Source organism: Neovison vison, chromosome 3 (assembly GCF_020171115.1).
Source record: "Neovison vison isolate M4711 chromosome 3, ASM_NN_V1, whole genome shotgun sequence".
NCBI lineage: Eukaryota > Metazoa > Chordata > Mammalia > Carnivora > Mustelidae > Neogale > Neogale vison.
In genome coordinates, this window is record NC_058093.1 from 69,282,704 (window position 1) to 69,305,621 (window position 22,918).

General features: G+C 42.2%; 1 protein-coding gene across 3 annotated transcripts in view; it reads left to right on the forward strand.

Moving 5' to 3' along the window:
* The window catches only part of RAPGEF4 (Rap guanine nucleotide exchange factor 4), a 286,340-nt gene that overhangs the window by 151,756 nt on the left and 111,666 nt on the right, over positions 1–22,918 (forward strand). For all 3 annotated transcript variants that reach the window (XM_044242346.1, XM_044242349.1, XM_044242347.1), the window contains exons 5-6: positions 11,684–11,756; positions 15,894–15,913. In XM_044242346.1, the coding sequence (XP_044098281.1) occupies positions 11,684–11,756; positions 15,894–15,913 (93 nt within the window). The remainder of the gene's footprint in view (positions 1–11,683; positions 11,757–15,893; positions 15,914–22,918) is intronic.

Below are 22,918 nucleotides of genomic sequence, written 5' to 3' on the forward strand. Positions count from 1 at the left end.
GGCCAGAGGCAGGAAGGGCTTCCCAGACTGTAGGAAGATGCAGGAGATCCCGAGGGGAAAGCTGGATGTGCTGGAGCATCTGAAAAGGGCCAGTATGGTTGGGAAACTGAGGTGTGGGAACTGAGGCTGGAGGGACAGGCAGGAGCCATGTTGGGTGATGCCCGACAGGCCTCATTAGCACAAGTGGAGGTTTGCAGAACTGAGAGGAGGTACCACACTTGCCTGGATCTTAAAACTTGTGTCCCCCCAACTCTCTCAGGCTTGCCCCCTCTCATATGCCCTCAGACACATGGCACTATACTGTTCTTTTCTACAGTGTTTTGCAGAATGGCTAAACCACTGCCGCCACCACTGACACTTCCTAGTGTTCCCGCTAGGAGACTTGGGGCCTAATCTGTTTTCCTGGGTGAGACCCCTGCAAACATACTCTGTAGGGGAAACAGAGTTTAGATTATCTGAAGTGGAGAGATGATAGAAACGAGGTGCCATTCAAAGGATTCAAGGCGTATGATATTGCACACTGATCAGAAGTTTCCAAAACTGCAGCTCTATGCCATGATTCCAAGATATGTGCAGTAGGGATATACTGGACTGGATTGACAAGGATGCTCCAAGGTTGTGTATGGTAGCTGGGAGCAGAAATCACAGCAATGATGATAATGAAGGGGGATGAAGAAAGCAAGTGCAAAAATGTGTGTGTGGGTGGAAAAGATGCAGGAGTTGGCAATCACTCAATGTAGATAGTCTCCAGGGGTCAAGAATAGTTGAAGTGAGAAGTAGCCTACTCCAGGCTCTTGAGCCCTAACAGTGTGCAAAACAGATAAAAGTCGCTGTCCTTGTATAGTTTCCATTCTAGCGACCAACGTGCATGCATATGGCAAAAGCTGGGATACTGTATGCCCCCAGGGGTCAGAAGGTAGGATTGAAGTTAAGGAGATAGACTAGGTGAGTTATGTATGGATGCTTCTAGAAAAACTTGCTCAGAAAATAACCAGACAAATGTGTAGTGCCTATGCTCCCTTGGTTTCAGGTTTGAGAGGTAAAACCAGAAACTAAGAAAAAGTCTCTAAAGTGGGATGTTCCAATATCTACTTGGGCGGGAAGGTCTTCCTGCTTCCCTTTCTTAGTTCCTCTGGGCTGCTATTATGAAACCTGCATGGCTTCTAAGCAACAGAAATTTATTTCTCACAGTTCTAGAGGCTGGAAGTTTGAGGTCAAGATGCCCCCGGCACTTTTGTGTCTTCACTCAGCGGGGGTGGGAGGGGTGGGAAGGGACCTCTGTGGGACCTCTTATAAGACCCATTTCTGAGGGCTCCACCCTCATGACTTAAGAACTCCCCCCCAAGTACTCATCATCACATTAGGTGTTAGGATTTCAACTTACAGATTTGAGGGATACATCCAGACCATAGCACCCCTTGAATCACAACTTACCGTCTCCCTCCTGCTCTGCTACTACTCTTTGTGCGGTTTATGGTGGAGCCAGAAAGCAAAAGCAAAACGGTGGTGCTTTGCTCTAATGATAGTCATGGGCTATTACTTACTGTGAAATGATCCTTTATTTTAGGTTTTTAAGTGATCAGTGCATCCTAATTTTGTATGATCAAGTGCTTAAATAGCACCTTCTTAGAATTTGCATGTTTCCATGATATGTATTACTGGTAGTACTGTTAGTTTCATAAGTGCTGGGCTCGATCATTCTAATTCAGAATAACTATATTAATATCCGTCACCCTTAAAGATTGATAAGGTTAAATAAAATGTCAATCAACTTCATACACAGGAGGCAGAAGCTATTTATTTCAAGGTGCATAGTCACATTTACATATTAGATAGACTGTAGTAGGTCCAGGCTTAGTGAAAAGAGAGCTGTAAGGATCACTTGTGCAATACCAGCTCTAGAGCAAATTAATGTATAACTCAGTTAAGTAGCATTGACCTACTGTGTATGTGTCTTAGCATTAGCCTACTGTGTGTGTGCATTCTTAGCATTGACCTACTATATGTGTGTATGTCTTAGCATTGGCCAACTGTGTGTGTGTGTCTAGCATTGACATACTGTGTGTATGCATCTTAGCATTGACTTACTGTGTGTGTGTGTGTGTCTTAGCATTGACCTACTATACGTGTGTGTCTTAGCATTGACCTACTATATATGTGTGTGTCTTAGCTTTGACCAACTGTGTTTGTATGTGTGTTAGCATCGACCTACTGTGTGTGTGTCTTAGCATTGACCAACTGTGTGTGTGTGTCTTAGCATTGACCTACTGTGTGTATGTGTTCTTAGCATTGACCAACTGTGTGTGAGGGTGTGTAATTTATCATTGATCTATTATGTGTGTGGGTTTTAGCATTGGCCAACTGTGTGTGTGTGTGTGTGTGTGTGCCTTAGCATTGACCCACTTGTGTGTGTGTTCTTAGCATTGACCAGCTGTGGGTGTGTGGCTTAGCACTGACCTACTGTGAGTGTGTGTGTATTAGCATTGACCAACTGTGTGTGTGTGTGTGTGTGTGTGCCTTAGCATTGACCCACTTGTGTGTGTGTTCTTAGCATTGACCAGCTGTGGGTGTGTGGCTTAGCACTGACCTACTGTGAGTGTGTGTGTATTAGCATTGACCAACTCTGTGTGTGTGTGTGTGTGTGTGTGTGTGTGTGTGTGTGTGTGTGTGGCTTAGCATTGACCTACTTATGTGTGTGTTCTTAGCTTTGACCAACTGTGTGTGTGTGTCTTAGTACTGACCTACTGTGTGTGTGTATTCTTAGCATTGACCTACTGTGTGTGTGTGTTAGCATTGACCCACTTGTGTGTGTGTTTTAGCATTGACCAACTGTGTGTGTCTCAGCATTGACTGACTGTGTGTATGTGTGTGTGTCTTAGCATTGACCAGCTGTTGTGTGTGTGTGTGTGTTTTAGCATTGACCAACTGTGTGTGTGTGTGTGTGTGTGTGTGTATCTTGCTTTCAATTCGAGTTTTCCTAAGAGAAGCTCATGGCTAATTTAATTACTTGAATATGAGAGTACATACTCACTTAAATCATAATCATCCCAGGGAACCCCCCAGAAGTCTCCAAACCTTTTAGTCATATTAAAGTCATATTAAGTCGTATGTTGAGTGTGCTTCAGCAAGAAATCTGAGCATTTAATATCATTCACTGTAGGTCATTGGAGATTGTTTCACCTCTAGGAATCAAGTAATTTTACTCCTACTTCATATCCCCCTCTCTTACTTTACCTCCAGATTCAGGTCTGCCCCCTTAAGGGCCCAGTGTGTTAAGGAACTTTTTCCATCAAAATGATTCACCAGGCAGCAGCCAAAATGATCTTTTAAAAATACGAATCTGTTTTTGTCACTTCTCTACTTATATTGCTCCCTGTTCCATGAGGGTGATGTTCAGAATCTTCACTGTGACCCACAAGGCCTTACCTGTCCAGCTCCCTCATACCGCTCAGCCTTACCACCATCCCATACCGCCAGCACACTTGTCCTTAATCCCCTGCCAGACCGGCCTCATCACTAACATTAACACCTTTTCCCCCTCTACCTGGAAGGCTGTTCTCCGTGTACCCTGCCCTGTACCCCCAAGGTCCCCAGCCTCAGATTTCCTGCCTTGCCCTGACTCTCAAATCTGAATTTGCCCCACACTCCATCACCCACCAGTAGGAGAGAGAATTTCAAACAGGTGGTTCTCCAGTGAGACTTTATTTGCTTACCTGCAGGGTCATCTTGCTTGGGCTTTAGCCTAGACCTCTTAAACAACTCAGGGCTGGAAAACTTCCTCCATTAGAGCTATTATTGTGATTATCATGCTCCAAACTACTGCTCTTGGCAGGTTAGTCATGAATTAAAAATGGCCAGGAGTTGGCAAGCAGAATTTTGCCTCCATTTAGAAATATCTATCTTAGGACCAAAGGATATAATTAAATATCATTGAAAATGTGGCAATGGAAGTTCTTTGAGCCCTATTATGCGGATGCTATAGAAATTGAGAAACAAGGAAACAGAATAACTTGGCATAAGAGGTAAACCCAGGCCAGCCAAGGATCTGCTGTGGGAGAAGTGGTACATATGGCTTTAATGGACATTGGGGAAGGTATGTGCTATGGTGAATGCTGTGAAGTGTGTAAGCCTGACAATTCACAGACCTATACCCCTGGGGCTAATAATACATTATATGTTAATTTAAAAAATTAAAAAGGTAAACAGAAGAATTTTGCTTGAAGATTTCCATTTACAACTACTTTACTTTTCCCCTTCTTTCCTACTCTTCTTCACATAGTTGAGAATTCTCTGACTCTCTGAGATTTTAGAGCAATGTGGCATGTCCATTTTCACATTACACATTACACATCATACAGAAATTACAAAAAAACTCTTGCCAAGAAACAGACAAAAGGGCGCCTAAACTTTAGATCGCTATTATAAGCTCTTCTCCCAAATAATCCTAAAGCTTTCAGAGAAAGTACAGATGGCCTGTTTGCCATTACATTTTATGAACTTGGCTTTAATAAGTTGGTAGAACCTATAAGCTGGCAGATATAACGAGTGGGACATTAGGACAAGACATAGCCTCAGACCCCTAGAGCAGCCATCTTTTGTTCTGCCCCAGTCCTGGCCACTCCCTGCCGTGAGCTCTCATTAGCACATCCCTGTTCTGAGCATATCCTCCCACCCACCCCCATTTTCACAGCAATGCCTACCCATCATTCTTGGGGCTTCCTTTTTTTAATGCTGTTCTAGCATTCCTATCCCAGCCTAAGGATGCTACTTATTTTCTCCTTGCAACCTGATGATCTCCTAGGCAAGAGGGGTGGGGAGCAGGCGGGCTGTTGCTGGGAAGGGGTGTGCCCAAAGCTTATGGCTCGGCCTGGCTGCTTCTGGCCTGGCAGGAATGTAGTGACAGTCCTGTCCTGCCCTGGCTCCCCCGTGGAGGCTCCTGCTAGCAGCCTGGAGAAGTCTTGGCAGCAGGCAGCAGCTTGAAGTACACTCAGATAAGGCCTCACAGTGTGTCCAGAAGACCTGCACCTCCAGGGTAGGGAATCTTGCTCCACCAGGACCCCATCTTCTCTTGACATACAGGGCCCAGCTAGGGTTCCAGCTGCCAGCCTTCCTTTATTCTCTGTTAGTCTTGCTTTGTAAACTGAGACTGGCCTTTCAGAAGGGGACCTATCTCTGGTATGCCTCCTCCCCCAGCTGATGCCACCCAGCTTCTGTATTCTGGCTTCTGGACTACGGCTAGGTCACTTGGAGCCTTTGTGAAAAGCAGTCCTTGCTCTGGGTAGGAGCAGTCCCAGGCTGGGGCTCAAGCTTGTGGTGCAGAGCTGGATTTACCCTCAGTCCCCTTTCCACCAGGTGGCCGCTCTGCCAGGCTTTCGGCCAGCCCTCTGTAGTGTGGGGTCAGCTGAGAGACGTACCAGGTTTTAAGCTTTCTGGAGACTGTCATCTTTTGTCTCTTCCTCAATAATATGAGCATAGCCGGTAGCACATCTCCACCTGGATTTAGGGACAGGCATCTGGCCTCACTGACCCAAGCATGCCGTCTGTCCCCTCTACTGCATCCCACACCCATCCTATTGCTTTCCTTCCTCCCTCCGTTCTAAGCCACAGACACTGACTTGGCTTTAAAAAACTGTCCTGTTATAATCCACAGATTCATTTTAAAAAATATTCTTTGACTATAAAGCAGTTCCGATGGCAAAAGGCTTTTACTTATTTTTGTGAAATTACTTTTGGGCTTGCTCTCTTATGCCCTTCCTTTCTCATTGGACAGTTTCACCTTGTGGATATAAGAATAGGCAGTATACTATAAAGTTACTTAAGAAAGTCTGTAACTTCGGGGCACCTGGGTGGCTCGGTCACTTGGGCATCTGCCTTTGGCTTGGGTCGTGGTCCCGGGGTTCTGGGATCGAGTCCCTCATCAGGCTCCTTGCTTGGCAGGGAGCCTGTTTCTCCCTCGGCCTGCTGCTCCCCCTGCTTGTGCTCTCTCTCTCTGTCAAATGAATAAATAAAATCTTAAAAAAAAAGAAAGAAAGAAAGAAAGAAAGAAAGTCAATTATTTAAATTCCTGTTTCTCCACAGCCTCATTTAACAGACAGGCCCATAGATGTCCTGTAGGTCTTTACATTGTGTATATCCACAGCCTCGGGAATTGTCATGCAGAAAAGGTTCTTTCCTATAGCTGATAGCTGTCTGCTTGGGAAACTCATCAGATGTAATGTGATTATCTTGATTAATCCTTGGTTGTTTATTACTATTTTCAGCAAATATTTATTAAGTGCCTAATGTGTGCTGGGCACTTTTATAGATCTCATCTTCCCAACGGTTCTGAAAGATGGGACTTTTTAATCTAGAAAACTGAGGTGACCAATTTACTCAAGTTCACACAGGTAGCAAATGGTAGGATCAGATTTAAGACCCTGTTCTTGTGAGGTTTGGATGTCTGCACGCTTTTCATAGCATCAGAGGTTCTTGGTTTTTTCCACTAAAGTTCTCCGAATGCAGAGGAAATCAATACATCCTGCCTGGGGTCTAGACCCTTTGTAGCTAGAAGTAGCCAGCAGCAAGCTCAAAATTTCTTTGAAGTCTCATGCTTTAATCTTTAAAATTTATGCAAATTTAGCTTTCTACTCCATAATATGAAAGTAAAAAAGTAATCCTTTAGACTACTTGACATAAAATAAAATTTAAGCTCCAGGAAGACCTTCTGTTAACCCCTCTCGTGTCCCCTTCTGCGCTGCTGGGTGCCACTCCAGGGATCCACACACCTCAGTTGGAGAAGGTCAGCATTGCACTGTGGTACGCCTCAGTTAAATTCTCTGAGAAAACTTCCGGGTATAGAGCAACCTGTTGCTTGGTCAATTCTCAATCACAGAAGTCTTTCTAACAGAGAGTAGAATCCTTATTCCTTTGTAGACAAATCCTAGATTGGTCTTTGTTGATTCTTCATGGAGATCTTTGAGTGACATCTGTCTGGCAAGAAGTTCAGGGATTAGACTTGTGATTTGTAAAATTTATTTTTTAGAAGCAAATGTCATCTTTAAGATGAATTTGCTCTTGGAACTCTAATTTATAAACCAGTTAGAAGGGAAGACACTCTAGTTGCCATAGGGGCAGAGGTGCTGCGTGCATGGTGCCCTTGCCTGAGGGTCCACCATGAAGCCCAGGGTTCTGCCCAAGGAGCCATGGACCTCATTCAGAGCACCCATTTTATGGATGGGGAGATTGAAGTCAGAGAGCTCAGAAGACTTGTCTGAGTTGACCCAGCTGAGAGACGTACCAGGTTTTAAGCTTTCTGGAGACTGTCATCTTTTGTCTTGATTAATCCTTGGTTGTTTATTACTATTTTCAGCAAATATTTATTAAGTGCCTAGGGACAAAGCCAGGAGTAGACCTTAAGAACGAAGTCTACCAAATTCTTCAAGGTACCTTGAAGGCCCTTGTGATTTTCTTGTCATGTGAACTGATTTCTTAACCACTCTAGAGGTCGTGGAGGGTTAGGGAATGGGAATGGTGAAGAGGCCTCCTGCCAGGGGCCTTCCACGGTGAGGAGAAGTATCTCTGGCAGCTAAAGGCCTAGCTCTTTCCCAGGTACATATTGGTGATATTTAAAAGGTTGAATGAGGCCATTTAAACTATCGATGTGTTAGGATGCATTGGGATGCAGGAAAGGGCTTTGCATGGAGAAGTCAACCAGGGCCCCAAGGAGGACTTAGTCAAGGGACTCAGTCAGATCACTGCACGCCCCCTCAGCCCAGGTGTGGGAGGCATGTGGGAGTGACATTGCATAACCACCATGAAAATGTTTTGGGTCGCCTCTGAAAATCTGCTGACTCCAGTTAAATCTGGCCTTGTGCTGACTTTCATATGGGAGCTTTGGTGAGTTCCTTTTGGTTTTATTCTGTTTCTCAGAAAGCTTGGAGTGGCTTTTAAACTTCGATGAAGATATGAACCACTCCACAATCTAGTTTTACTAATTAGTCATCTCTCATTTTTCAATTCATCACTGTAGCACCAATAAACGCTATTACAAAGCAGCCCAGTATCTAATCCCCCAGTTCTCCCACTCTGGAGGATTTTATGGCCAAAGGGAATTATTCCCACCTCCATATGTTCAAGAGAGAAGGGGTGTCTGCTCACTCCATTGCCATTATCATTCCGTGTTGCCGGGCCAACCACATTCTGATGATTGACACTGAATGCCACCATGAGCCAATGCCACCAGTCCAGCCCCAGGCAGGCCACACAGTGGGTGATGGACAGGGACAACTAAGTCTCTCTCCCTCAGAGATCCTCAGCCACCTAGATCTCTTCCCCAGAGGCAGTCTTTGCTACAACTATCTTATGTATGTGTCCAGAGATAGTCTATGCATTTACAAATCTTTATGAATATTCACATACACACATTGATTCTTTTGTCCCCACAGAATGGTAACCTACTCTACATATAGTGTGTGGTTTGCCTTTTTTTAAATGTCATGACATAATGTGGAGATCATTCCATGTCAGCAGGTAGTGCTGCTTCAATCACGTCTGCATAATAGTCCAACATCATCTCTTCATCTGGAAGTAGCCTGGGTGCCATCCACTTGTGGCCATTTGAGTTATCTCCTGTTTGATGTTGCTGTTGTTTTGTTTGCTGTTAGAGACAGATACGCATGTTGGCATGTGTATTCAGGTATTTCAGGAACCCTAAGGGAGGTTCTTTGCTCAGTCAGAGGGAACAGACATTAAATGTGATGGGGGATACTTGCAAATTACCTTCCACCGAGGTGGTCTCATTTTACACTCCCAGAAGCAATGTACGAGATAACCAGCTGTGTGTTAGTAAATTTTTGGAAACTTCACTGGATTTGACAAGTGAGAAATGACTTTACGTTATAGTTTTAATAAGCCTTTCTGTCATGAATGAGCTTCTGCATCTTTTCATATGATGTATTCTTTTATAGACTGCTTTTTAACTGGCGCTTGGAAGAGGAGATACTGCCCAAAGATCAAGCAGTATGCAAGTCATTTAGGAATCCCAATTATCTGATATCGGTTTTATTTGTTAGCTTATTTATACTAATTAATATAGGATGCTCTGTATGGTGCTACATAAGAAATCAATTTTCCTGTTTTAGTGAATGTTTTCTTAAAATTGTCCCATCAATTTCAAATTTATAGATATTAAATGTTTTTGAAAGATTTATTTTTTATTATTATTATTTATTATTTATTTATTGTAGAGAGAAAGGGAGTGTGTGCATGCACGTGTGTGCCCATGGTGGGGGGAGGGGCGAAGGACTAAGAGAATTCAGGCAGACTCCCTGCTGAGTGCAGAGCCCAATACAGGGCTCGATCCCACAACCCCGAGATTATGACTAAACCGAAATCAAGCTTAACCGACTGAGCCAACCAAGCACCCTATTTATAGCTATTAAAATTTCAACACTGTTTTTGCAATCTCCCCTATACCAGAACTTATTCTGCTGAAACATCAAATGGAAATTATGGAAATGTTACATTTCTTAGTTGTGATAGTCATATTGTAATTTTGTTTGGGGGAAAAAAGAGTCTTTGCCTTTTAGAGATAACTACTGAAATATTTATGGAATAATCCCAGAAAGGGCAGGTGGATAGTAGTGTAGAGGGAAAAACATTTGGTCATGAGTTCATAATTTTTGAGGCTGGACATGAGGTAGGCCTTATTCTGCTTTTATACATGTTTAATCTTCTCCATAAAAATTGTAAAACTCAACAGGTAAGTATCAAGTTCCCATTATGTGCAAACCTTGGTGCTCTCCGCTGCAGAAAGAGTTAATAAGTGCAAAGGGCCTGTCTGCTTGTTCTCAGCAACAAGCCCAGTGCCTAGGACATTGCCTGCACTTAGTAGGTGTTCAGTACATACCTGTCCTAAAATCTGGCCCACCTTCTGCTTGCCCAAGGGCTGCTCTATTTTCTGTTCCCAGAACAGCAGCCCTGATGCAGCTCTCCATGGACGAACAACGGACCAATTGCTACAGAACTAAAGAAAGGCAAAGGCCCATTCATTTAAAGGTCAGGGAGGTGCTTCTGTGGAGGTGATGGCGACTGGCATTGGGGTTCCTGAGACAAAGGACACTCACCCCATCCGAAACATTTCCTAGCAAACCAAAATTGCTTCTTTAATTTAACATAGGTTATTTCTTTTAAAAGCCTGGTGTAAAGAGTTGCTAATAGTAAGAATTCAAAAGGCTGTAGAGGGGGTCAAGAAACCTTCTCAGAACACATCCCAATCCCCATCTGCTTTCACGAGCCTGCTTTGTTCAGAGTCCAGCATGACATCATGCCCAGTAATGTGCTTAATCAGTGCTCTCTCGTGAGGAAGAAGAGAGATGTTGTCATAGAAAGAAGAAAGTCACAACTAAGAAGCTATCAAAGGAAATGTCAGAAATTCAGGGTGATAGATTAGTCCTGTGGGTATGTTTGAGTGATTAGTTAACTCAGAGGCGGGGAAAATCATGAATTTTAATGTTTGCATGCAGGTGTTAGTATAGTTGCCTCAGAATGGAAGAAAAAAGGATTAGAAGGGGAAAAAAAAAAAAGCTAGTCCCATCTTTACTAGAAGAAAACTCTTTTGAAGAACCATCAATGTTACATTACAAACACCATTCAAATCTACCAAATGGGCCAGATGTTTGCTCAAACACTGCATGTCACCAGCTGCCCATTGCTACAGATGAGGCATTTCTGCTGACGCCTGTGTAACCCGCAAGCACATTTCAGAGTGTTGATTCTTTTGATGCCATTTAACACTTATGTGTCATCATAATTAGATACCATAAATATACATGACACCATGCAATAAATAAAATTGCCTGGCTTTCATTCTAAGAGGGGAGGAGGCTGTGTTTATTACCTGAGGAGACAGGATGTCTAATATCCATTTTGCATTCTTCGTAAATGTCACCCCTCTCTCGCTGGAAGCTCTAGATGGCTTTATGCTCCCCAAGCCTCATCCCTTCAACACAGCACAGACTTTGCGGGCTACTAGAGATCGCTGAGCCCCAGGTTTTAAGGCAGGCCCGAACCAAAAATCAGGCGGATACAATTCAGAGGAATCCAAATAGTTCTAAATGAAGTCAAACCATTCTATTTGACAACAGACCAAAAGTTCTTTAGAGGTCACATAACGGGCAGGTGTAAGTGTAAAAGGAACTAGTTAAATGGAAGCGAATCAGCTTCTTTCAAAACAGACATCTTCCAGAGATGCATTTCCTTTTCCTCTGAAAGAAAGCTGATTCAGTACCATTCACCTATTAAGAAGGCAGCACAATTATTTGTATCTGCATCTATAAAAACCAAGTGTCTCTGCCTTCCACAAAATCCCGAGCATGTGTTTGCCAGAGTGAAAAGCAGGGCAAGAGGTAAAGGGAGGGGAAAAAATCCCACGCAATCGGGTTCGTCAGTCACGAGTACCTAAATGAACTGGCTGGCGTATTACCCCCTCCCTGGGCAGGGGCAGGGGGCCCTTCCAGTCTTATCCACCAAGACCCCTTATAACAGAGCGTCTTTATTTCAGAGCACAGACCACATTTGATGGCTTTGCAAATACTAGAGTCAGAGGCTTCCTGACACCCAGTGTTTTGGCTTTTTAGCGTGTAAATAAACGAGTGCTCCAAGTGAGTAAATCTCTGTGTGCTGAGTTTACAATCTTGTCTTTCAGAAATATCGACAGTACATGGCAGGACTTCTGGCTCCTCCTTATGGTGTTATGGAAACGGGCTCTAACAATGACAGTAAGTGAAAAATGTGAACATTTTGTATCTAAAAATTTGTCTTGCGCTATGTGTTTTTGTGTGACAAAAATTATGCCCTACACCAGCTTGACAGAGTAAGTCTGCAGACTCTTCTGTGGATAAACAGACCTGCCAGCCCACACTTGAGTTATTTTTAAAAAAAATTGTTCACATGGTATTATTTTGTGGTCCTCGCTGATTGAGGGAAGGATGCTCTGATACCAGTTGGAACTTCATACTTAAAATGCTTTCTCAGAATCTCTTCGTTTTATGTTGAAATCTAGTTGTTCTGTACTCTTTTAAAAATGGGATTTATGAAATGTATTTGTCTCAATCACATCCAGACACCTGAAAGCGCAACCTCTTGCTATTTGGATGCTCTTGGTCAAGGAGAGAAGCAGGGCGAGCCGTTATTGATTCTTCACACATCATGGCCTCCTCTCACTCCAGGCCTTTTATGTGACCAGTCTCTCACTGATCATAAAAGACAGGAAGTTTTCCTCTGTGATATCCCTTTCTCATGGTTGCCCACTAGATTCAAAGAAATCCTGTGTCCTGAGTCTCTCTGTTCAAGTGTGTTGAGAGCATCTTTTTAGCGCTCCTGACTGGCCCTGAGACTTGCTTGTTGCCGAGTCCCTGTTTTGCGCTCTTGGATGTAAATGCATAGCAGGGTACCCAGTGCTGAGGTTTTTGGAGCAGTTAGACACTGTGGTGAGCCAACCAGGCAGTGCCTCCACACCAGGACTCTTCTGAGTAAGAGTCCCCCTTCAGATCTTCTCTCTAGTTCCCCTAGTTCCCACTCATTGCCAGACTTGTCACTCCAAGGTGACCCCCCCCCACAAGATCATAAGTGCGCTTCCTCATGTTCCCTGCCCTTTAAGTTATAGCTTCTGTGTAGCCTCTGGCCTCTCTCTCTCTGTTTCTCTTCCGTCCTTGGGGTGGGGTGGGGGGCGGAAGGAAGACAGATCTTTTCTTTCCGGGTTGATGTAAGGATGACCAGCTCATGAAGAGTCCTTGACTTGAAAGCCCAGCTGTGCTGTCTTCTATCTGTGTGACCTCAGGCAAGGCACTTGACTTCTCTGTGCCTCGGTTTCATCACAAGATTGTTGTGAGGATTGAAGGAAGCCAAGCATGTCAAGTGTTTAGAGGGTGCCAGGCATGGAGTGAGCACCACTGTGGTGTTAGCTATTATTTCCTCACCACTAGTTACTCTTAACCCCTCCAACTCTGGCTTCTGCCCTATACCTCTTGACTCAAACCATCTAAAGACTCCAGTGACCAACCAGTGCCAGGCTCCATCATTACCATTCCCCATCTCTCTGACCTTGAGTATGACTTTCCATGTGAAGGCTCCATTCTTTCTGAGTTCCCAGGCTTCACCTCACAGCCTTATCCTGGTTTTCTGGTATCTCTCTGGCCACATGTGTCTGGTTTCTTCCAAAGTACCTCTTCCTGTCAGTTTAGGTATTATCCAAGAGTCCAGTCTTGGCTGTTATACTTTCCCCATGACCATCCTTTCTTACAGTGGATACAAACTTCCTGAACCAATACCTCTGTTTGATTCTTCCCATGGCAGCCAAGCTTTCCAGAAGACTGCTGGTTCTCTTTCCACCTGGATGTTCCGCTGGTCTCTTAAACTCACAGTGTCAGCAACAGAACACATCCTTATTCCCACAAAGCCCATCCCTCCTCCTGAAAGCCACATTTCCATTCCTACCTGTACTGTTCTTCTCCCATACCAGCCTCTAAACCTCAACCATTTTATGTTTTTTTAAAGATTTTATTTCTTTATCTGTCAGAGAGAAAGAGAGAGGGAGTGAGGGAGCACAAGCAGGAGGAGTGGCAGGAGAGAGGAAGAAGGAGGCTCCCCGCTAAGCAGGGAGCCTGATGTGGTGCTTGATTCTAGGACCCCAGGATCATGACCTAAGCCAAAGGCAGATGTTTAACCAACTGAGCCACCCAAGCGTCCCTAAACCTTAACCATTTTAGAGTTCTTCCTTATGTCACCTCCATGCACTGAGGCTAATCACCCATCTGGTCCTTTGCTCCTTCCTTTGCAGGGTTCATGTTTTTCCTTTCTGTTCCCTCTGCAGCCACTTGGCCAAAGGCCTCATCACTCCTGACCTGAGGGCAAGAATGACTCAGCTGGCTGAGTCTTCAGTATTTCACCTTTGGTCTATCCTACACCTGACTTATACCTGACTTACACAGAACTTTTTAAATTTACTTTGTATTGTGAAAAATTTCAAACATACAGAATGACAGAGTTAACATCCGTGTCTTCATCACTTTAATTACCATTAGTATTTTAATATTTAAATCTGATTTGTTTATTAATAACAATATGCACTAATATTTTAATTTTTATATTTGCCTTATTTCCTTCTTCTACTCCCATACACACATTTCACCCCAAATACTTCAGCAGATAGTTTTGAAAATAAAGACTTTTCCATACACAACCCTAACACCATTATCACACCTGATATAACTGGTCTGACTTTCCTTAATCACATCATCTACTGAGTCCATACTCCGATTTTCTCCTCTGAATGTTTTTGCTCAAACTGGACCTCAAGGACCATGCTCTTGCGTCTGATTTTTATGTTTTAAGTGTCTTTTCATTTTGAACAGACCCCTCCCCAGCTTTTTTCTGGTCCTATCACTCTGTTGCTTGAAACATCTTAACGATTGCCCATTGCCTACCATGAAAAGGTGAAATTCCAAGACTGCTAATGCCTTACCCCAACATTCAAGTTCCCGCATATCCCCAAATCATCTTTTCAGTGTCATTTCTCTGCAAATATCCTAATCTCCAGCCCCTCAGATATGGTGATTTGTGCTATGTATTTATCTTATTGAAACTCCTAGAAAGGAAGCTTCTGTTACACTCTGTATCTCCTCATACAATCAACTCTGGTCTTTTCAAATGGTTGTTGACCAAATGGATCAAATAATGGACGGATGGCTGGGACTCAAAGTTTCAGAGTGCTGATATTAGGCCACCCTTACTGCTTCTGACAGATTTGGGAAATGAGGGCGAACATGCCCATTAATATTCTGTCTGTCACCCTGCTTCCTGCCTAGGATTTTTATGTCCTGGGACTATCCCAGTGTGGGAGTCAGACTTTAACTAGGGAATGTTTCCAGATAGTCTCTTCCATTCTTACCCTTTCTATGTATTATACTACTGCCTATTAAAATGGGCATTCAATCCTTCTAAAGCCAGTAGTATACATCTTGTGTACCCCATTATTAAACACAGAATGTGCTGTTTACTCAGAATTTGGAGCTACTTTATTTTTATGTCACAAACCACTTCAAACTGCCCTGAGGGTGAGCCATACAGACAAACCACCTGTGGTTCTGTTTCTCAGTGGAAAGCCACTTAGCCCACTGCACTGGAGGCATTAAGCTCTGCTGGGGCTGTGGGCCTTTCTGTGTGGCCACCCTGATCATGTTCGTAAGAGTCAACAGCCCCAAAGGAAGTACAAAGGACCAGGGCCTGCCTGTAGCTCACAGAATGTTCATAAATGGATGAACAAATGTATAAATGGATGAATGGTGAACTTTCTCACTGAGAAAACTGGGACACCCCTGGAAACAGACACAGCCAGGCTCAGACCTGACTTCAGAGAAGCAGGAATTTGCTTTGCCCCAAATGGAAGTTGTGTTCTGGCAGTTTTTATGTAGGGCTTAAAGCTAGGTTTACAGCCTGGAGCATGGTGAGGTGGTCTGAAATATAAAAAATACGGTATGTGCCACTTAAGAGTTGACATGTCTGTTCCAAATTCTGAGTGTTCTGTGCCCAGCATAGAGGAATTAGTTGTTTGCATGGTGTAAATGAATCAGAGATGGATTTTTACCTCTGGCAAAGTAAAGCATATGGTAGAAAAACAAAATAAGCATGAGATTTTGTTGTCTGGCACACAGCCCTGCTCCTGATTCATTCATTTACTTATGTACAGATTTTGGTGGGTGCTGCTATTTTTCTAAGCAGCATTATGTAAGTTTTGATGGAAACACAAATTAGAAACACCCGAATTTTACTTTGTTTGATTCAGCAAAGGATTTCAGTTTCATTTTACAGATTAATCTTAAAATTCATGCTCTTTCTCTCTATTTTTCTCCCTCTAGGGATTCCTGACAAGGAGAACGTGAGTAGCACTCTCTCTGCCTAGCCTCTAAAAACTGTCCTAAGGTAAAAAATAATAATAATAATAATAATAATCGTGGTAACCCTACCAGTAAAGAGAGCTCTGCATCCACATTCAACAGAGCAATAAATATTTGTCTAATCTTATTCTGGCATCTTGGTGAGTCCCATTGAAATATGAGGGGGGAGAAGGTCAATTGCTCTGACATGGTCGTCACATGTCCTTGATGTTAACTAGTCTGCAGAAAGGTTATTCTAGGGGCAAAGAGTACAAATACTAAGGGTTTTTCTTTTTCCCATGATGTAAACAAGCAAGTGAGCAAATCATTGCTTTAATAACATACAAAAAATTCATTGTTTTTCCTCAGTGGGAATACGAAATATGAAATACGGGGTCCGTTGATTTGATAATGTATCCAAGCTGCATGAAAGTTAGTATTTCTCTATGGAAGCTAAAATAAGTAATTGCTCTAATCGTTAAGGGCAGTCAGGTAAGAGAGTAGGTGTAGGACAAACTTTTCACCAAGAACCAGTACCGAGTGCAGATTCCAAGGATGGTAGTGGTGTAGTGGCATTGGCTTTGTATGCAAATAAGAATATGAATTATATATTAACTGGAATCTTAATTTATTCAACAACCTAGAAGGGTTAATGGTAGAAGAGTATATGGTGATTGATTTGAAGCGGTACTTGGTGGCTCTCAGATGCGTCCCCTTTCATTATGTTCCTCTATTGCTGTACCCAAGTGGCAACATTACAGAATCATTGCAGAATGTTCTGCTTTCCTTTCCCTGCTTTTAGTCCTGTGTCTGTGGACAGAGATACTGATTTCATTCAATTCAGATTATTTCTGTATCCCTTTTCAGAGATCAAACTCTAGTTTTCCTTAGGTCTCCTTTCCATAATGTTGGCTTCAAGGGCCTACTGAGATTCTGGCCCACTGTTGTACCACCACAAATTTGGGTTCCAGACCCAGCAATGTCACTATGAATGTTTTACCAAAATTTCAGGTGGTTTGGTTTGGGCAGACGATTTCAGTTCTAGGCTATGGGACCTTATAAGCGACTTGGCTCCTTGAAACATCCTTGCCTCATCTTTAATTGTGGATGTTAGTCATGACCACCTAAGTGGTCATTATGAATATTGAATGGGATAATCTGTGGAAAGCATAGAGAGTAGTCCAACAGAGCTCGTAAATGTTAAGACTATTACTGTAATTATTATCTTGTCAAGATTTGTATCATTTTCTTGAGATCTTTCCTCCTCTGAAAAATGTCGTACCCTTTTCTGAAGTAACTATCCTTCTCTCGTTTATGATTTTCCTCAAAATACCTTTCTTCAATGAACCGTTTCATTGATATTTTGCCATTAAAAAAAAAATCTCTATATGTTGAACAAAGCTCTAGATAATCAGGTTCAAAGAAAGACAAAGCTTAAAGTCTATAGTAACAGACTCATCCTGCCATGATTTTGGATACGGATGTCCCAAAGCACTCCAAAACAAATAATACACGGATCACTAGCCAAGGAAAGAGGATGAAAGAGCCTGGTGCTTCCTCATCAAGGAACCATCAGCGATGTGGAAGGCACACACAGAATGGCCAAGCCCTAGGAGGTCTAAAATGTTCTAGGCTTCAAAAGGAAGCTCTGTCTCTCTTAGGTCCCTCGTGACCTTTAGATTAGACCTCCCCACAGAGGGACAACAGGCACAATGTTCTGAGCAGAGGCCTACCAGCTGTCATCCTGAGGCTCACTTTGTAACAAAATAGGAATTTGAAGTTTAGAGGAAGTTAGATATATTGAGTTGTTAGCATGTTGCCCTGTAAGATTTAGGGGGCAGACCAGGCTGTCTCCCCTATATTATTCATAGTTTATGTTCATTTGTATTTGTTTGGGTCATTCATTCTATGTCAAATTCTCTAGCAAACAGAAAAGCACCCTCTTTCTCTCTCCGCAAATAGCATGGATGTAATATCACCATGAGCTATTAAGAAAGCTCTCCAATGCCATCAGTCAAAGTAAAGCAAATGAGATGAAAGACATTCGAGAATAGAGTTGAAGCTCTAGAAAGATAAAAAGAAGCCTAAGAGCCTTAAAGTGGGTGTTAATTGGAATTTTTCCTTTATAAGAGACAAGTTGTGTTATGATGATTTCTTTTATCCTTTACCTTCTTTAACTACATGCTGGGAAATCTTATATTCCCTTTATGTTTCTAAATAGCAATAATATGCCTGTGGACTGAAATAAAAGCACTTAGACTATTGTTTCAGTGTCCAAACAGCTTCTTTGTGGAGAGAATATATTCTCCTCTCCAGCTCCTACGCTTGATTTCGTTAATCACCATGTTTAACTTTTAACCAAATATGCAGGCATCAGTAAGTGGGGTTTAACTGCCTTGCCAGCTCTGTTTTATTTCCAGATGCAGCCTCACCTTACAAAAAAGGAACTTTCTTTCTTGTTCATAAATTGCACTTGTGTAGAAACAAATGGGCTGACAGTTAACTTGCTACATTATTTTGTTTACTACTTGCTATAATTGATAGAGACATCATTTAGCTTGATATGACACAGGATACTGGAACCTATAAACTAATGGGTAAAATATTAGAAAAATGACCATTGCGACAATAAAGTAGACTATTTTTGATAATGTTATGAGTGTTTGAGGCTGTTGGTTGTACAAAAAAATTATTCTCTTTGGTCTGTTCCAGTTGTGTTTTTTCCGTCTTCTGTATATGCCCTATCAGATGACCATGTTTAACACAGATGCTAAAAATCACAATTACAAGAAAGCTTCATAGTTGAATGTTACAGTGGCCCTTTGGCAAAATGAGCTAGTCTATGATTTTCTGCTACCTCTGTAGATTTTGTTCCTGTTGTGCTTCATCCTTTTGACAGACGATTGCTATGGAGTTACGTAGTTTTAGAAGTTTATCCTTTTCTTCCTCAATGTAGAAAGAGCCAGAAAATAGGCTCAGGAATATATTACAAAATAATCCCATTTCCATATTTATAAACATCTAGTTTCCAAAAGGATCATTTGAGGTCCCCATTTTTTAAGGCAGTTATAGCACTGACAGTGTGATTAGTGAGGTTCCTACTAAGTGTGGAAGAGTACTTTCCCATCGTAAAACAATAGTTGATCCAGCAATTCAATCAGTTATGGAAAAAGCCCAAGTGTCCATGGACTGATGAATGCATAAAGAAGATATGGTGTGTGTATACACATACACATACACACACACACACACACACACATATGCTGGAATATTACTCAGCTGTAAAAGGGAATGAAATCTTGCTGTTTGCAACATGGTTGGAGCTAAAGTGTATAACTAAAACAAGTCAGTCAGAGAAAGACAAATGTGATTTCCCTTGTATGTAGAATTTAAAAAACAAAAGAAATAAAGGGAAAAAGAGAGAGAGAGAGACCAAAAAACAGACTCTTAACTCCTAAAGAAAAACTGATGAGTCCCAGAGGGGAGGTGAGTACGAGGATGGGTCAAAGAGGCCATGGGGACTGAGGAGGGCACTGGCTGTGATTGCACCGGATATTGCATGGAAGTGTTGAATCCCTATATTGTATTATGGAAACTAACATTACACTGCATGTTAACTATCTGGAATTTGAGTAAAAAACTTATCATCAATTCAGAACTCTAAGGTTTCCTAAGTACTGGAAGAACTGGGTGCTACCGATTAGTAATGGGCAAGCTTGGGAGTCTTGTAAAACTATTTGGTAGGTCTTATTTTAAGATGACTGAATTCAGCAGTTTGTCAAACCTTTAAAAATCATGGGTCATTTATATAAAGAAGAATTTTTAGAAATTATTATAAAGACACAGACTTTAAATGGCAGATGGGGAGGAAATAATTTACACAGCTGGAAAGTTTTCATTATGGAAAGGACAATAGGAGAATAAGAAGAGAGTAACTATTAGTGTCAAAAGGTTAGGAACGTTAGGCACTTCCAGGGAATATAATAACATTTATTGCTACTCTTTTTTAAGGTTAAAGAAAACAAATTAAAACATTTCCTACCTATTAAATAACAATATCTTATTTTACCATTATGCACTAGCTATGATTCTGGGCCAGATGAAGGAAACGGAAATTGTGCATCCTCAAACAAACTTAAAATAAAAAAACTTAGTGAAACCCATAAAAACCCTGTAAAACCTTTTAACTCCAGATTTAGAACACCTACTGAATTCAAACCAACAGTTTCTGGGAAACAGTTCTTAAAATCCTGCTTTTAAAACATGATTGATAACGCGTCCAGAGCTTATCAAGACATCTTGGCCGGAGTTCACAGGTTTACACCCCGCGGCTGATCCCGTCTGCTCCAGCGAGAGAACAGTTAGCTAGGAGTGTTCTTCCAGTGCGTCTGTAACCGGCCGAAGGCGGGAACCTCAACAGACAAGGGCAAACCAACCAAACGCGAAGGACAGAAAAATCCTAAGCCTGCTCATTTTGCTTTTTTTTGGTTTTGTTTGGTTTTTGAATTTTATTTCTTTTCAGTGTTCCAAAATTCATTGTTTATGCAGCACATCCACTGCTCCATGCAATACGTGCCCTCCACAATACCCACCAGGATATAAAATCAATGTAGAGAAATCAGTTGCTTTCAGGACACACTGCTTACAGCCCAGGTGAAGATTAGATTTGGCAGTGTTGCTGGCTCGGTCCCTCCCAGTGTGTGGAGTGTAAACACTCATTTCTTGAGCTGGCCTATGGGAACATGTAGCTGGGTGAGCCCACACTTACCCCACCCCACCTCCTGGAGAACACCAGCAACTTAATGTCGAAGGTGCCAAGGACAACATCAGCTCTTGGTCTCTGAAGAAATGTTTGTTTTTGTGTTTGTGAGCTATGTATTTTATAGGGCATAATGCCTTTGCTGAGTCGCTTCCTGCTTTTTTGTTCCATCTGTTCCTCTGCTCTGTTACAAAGCTGATGGTGCCATCTCTCTCTCTCTCTCTAGCTCCTGCAGTGGTACAGTGATTGAATATTTAAGATGAGGCATAGTTGCCCTTAATCTAAATAGTGAATAGTAAATGTGGATAACAGCCTAAAAACCTCATCCCTCTGGTATCAGTTAAGCCATGTGTTTGTTGCATCTGAATGTTACTGGCAGTGTTCCCAAGACCTGCTTACTGTGAGTTTGGGGGACGACATGGCACATATTGGGCTGTCCTAGGGTGCTGGTTCGTTAGTATATTTTAGAATTACTTTCCTGAGATTATGAATTACACTTGCTGATTATTTCAGTGCTCTCCTTTCGGTTTCTCTACAGTTTTTAGGTGTGTTTTTTTTTTTTTTTTTAAAGGAGTAGAACTTTTCACTGTCGCAATGCTGATGGTTTTCTAGGATTGCATGAGTTTTTCCTTGTTTTACCCAGCTGGGGGTCCGTACCTCCTCTCAGGCTTCTGTGTAATCAGAATTTGACTTCCACAAAATACCACGGAGAACCCAGGAGTGCTTAATTGTTAAAAATAGTGATAATAGATGAAATGAGATTCCCCCATCTCCCTAACCAACAGCTTCTCCCCTGCTCTCTTGAAAAAATGACACGGCCTTGAGATGAGGCCGCTCCCCACGGGGCCCTGCTGCTGAGAATTAGTTCCACTAGGTAGCAGGGGCAAGGAACACAATGTCATGTTAATGGTAATGTACGAGAGTGCTGATTTCAAAGTCATGGGAGAGTAGATTGCTGTCTCCAGAAATATTTTATCCTGTGCTGCGGGCAATTATGCTCATCACCAGTAACTTGGGGCTGCTGGCATGTTATCTCAATTGACGGTGAGAATGAATTAGATGGTATCATTTATGTTTGATGTATCTGAATTTTTATTGTTCTTCTTTTGAGAAATTGGAACCAAATTATTTGCAAAGTATGTCTTCTGTTTAGGAGAGCAATCTGTAGCATTCTCAGGTTGGATAAATTAATAGAGTGACTACGTGTCATTTAGGATTTGGTTTCTTTTCTAATAACAGTTCTGTGTCAGATAGCCTCCCCTGAGTCCATAGATATTAAAATATCCTGTGGTCATTCTCTTTACCTTTCAAAAAAATTACTTTGAAGGTAGATAAGTAATAGAGATGCACATATTCACATACATATATAAACACATACATAGGTACGCATGTAGGCATATATATTTAACTGTTTTCATTCTTCAAAATTTCCAGAAAACGAAATGATAAAACCACCTTTGCTAATATGATTTAGCATTGTTCAGAATTCTTATTGCCGGTTTTTTTTAAATGTTTAAACTCTGTTCACTTGAATTTAGCTTTATTTTTTATTTTCCTTCAAAGAATGACTCAAAAATACCCACAGAAACATGCCATCTGTTTGGTTGAAAATCTTTAATTTAACAAACATGTGGTGATCGATCCCAAGCCCCTTGTGAGGCTACGAAAATAAAGAAAGCTTGGTTGTTTCCTTCAAGGAGTTAGAGCCCCTGGACAGAGGCAGACATGTGAACACGAGCATGTAAGGACAAGACATGGGCACACGTGGTCGGGAGAGTGTGGGACAAGCCGTTAAGCTCCGGAGTTCTTCAGCTGAGTTACAGTCCCAACTCTGCCACTTACTCACCCCAGGAAGGTGGACACGGTAGTTAAGCTTACTCTTCCCGTTCCCTCTACAGAGCAGAAGTGACCGTAGTGTCTTACCCCAGGGGGCTTCCAGAAGGACTAATGAAAAGATTTATCCCAAGTGCTTAGCCAGTGCTAAGTACCTGGTATATACTCAGAGGAGCCACATGGCGGAGTCTGTGGGATTCTCCTTGGGGAGATGCGGAGGAGTTCAGAGCAGGCCTCGCAGAAGCAGCAATGCCTGTGTGCACTCCTGATGGAAATGAGACGTTACCCAGGTGAAAGGGAAAGGATATTCCGCCAAGAGCATTGCATAAATAAAGGAACAGAGTACAAGAATTTTCTCTTTCAAGGCTAATTTCATCAGATCTAAAATAAGAAAACTTTTCATTATTTTAAAAGC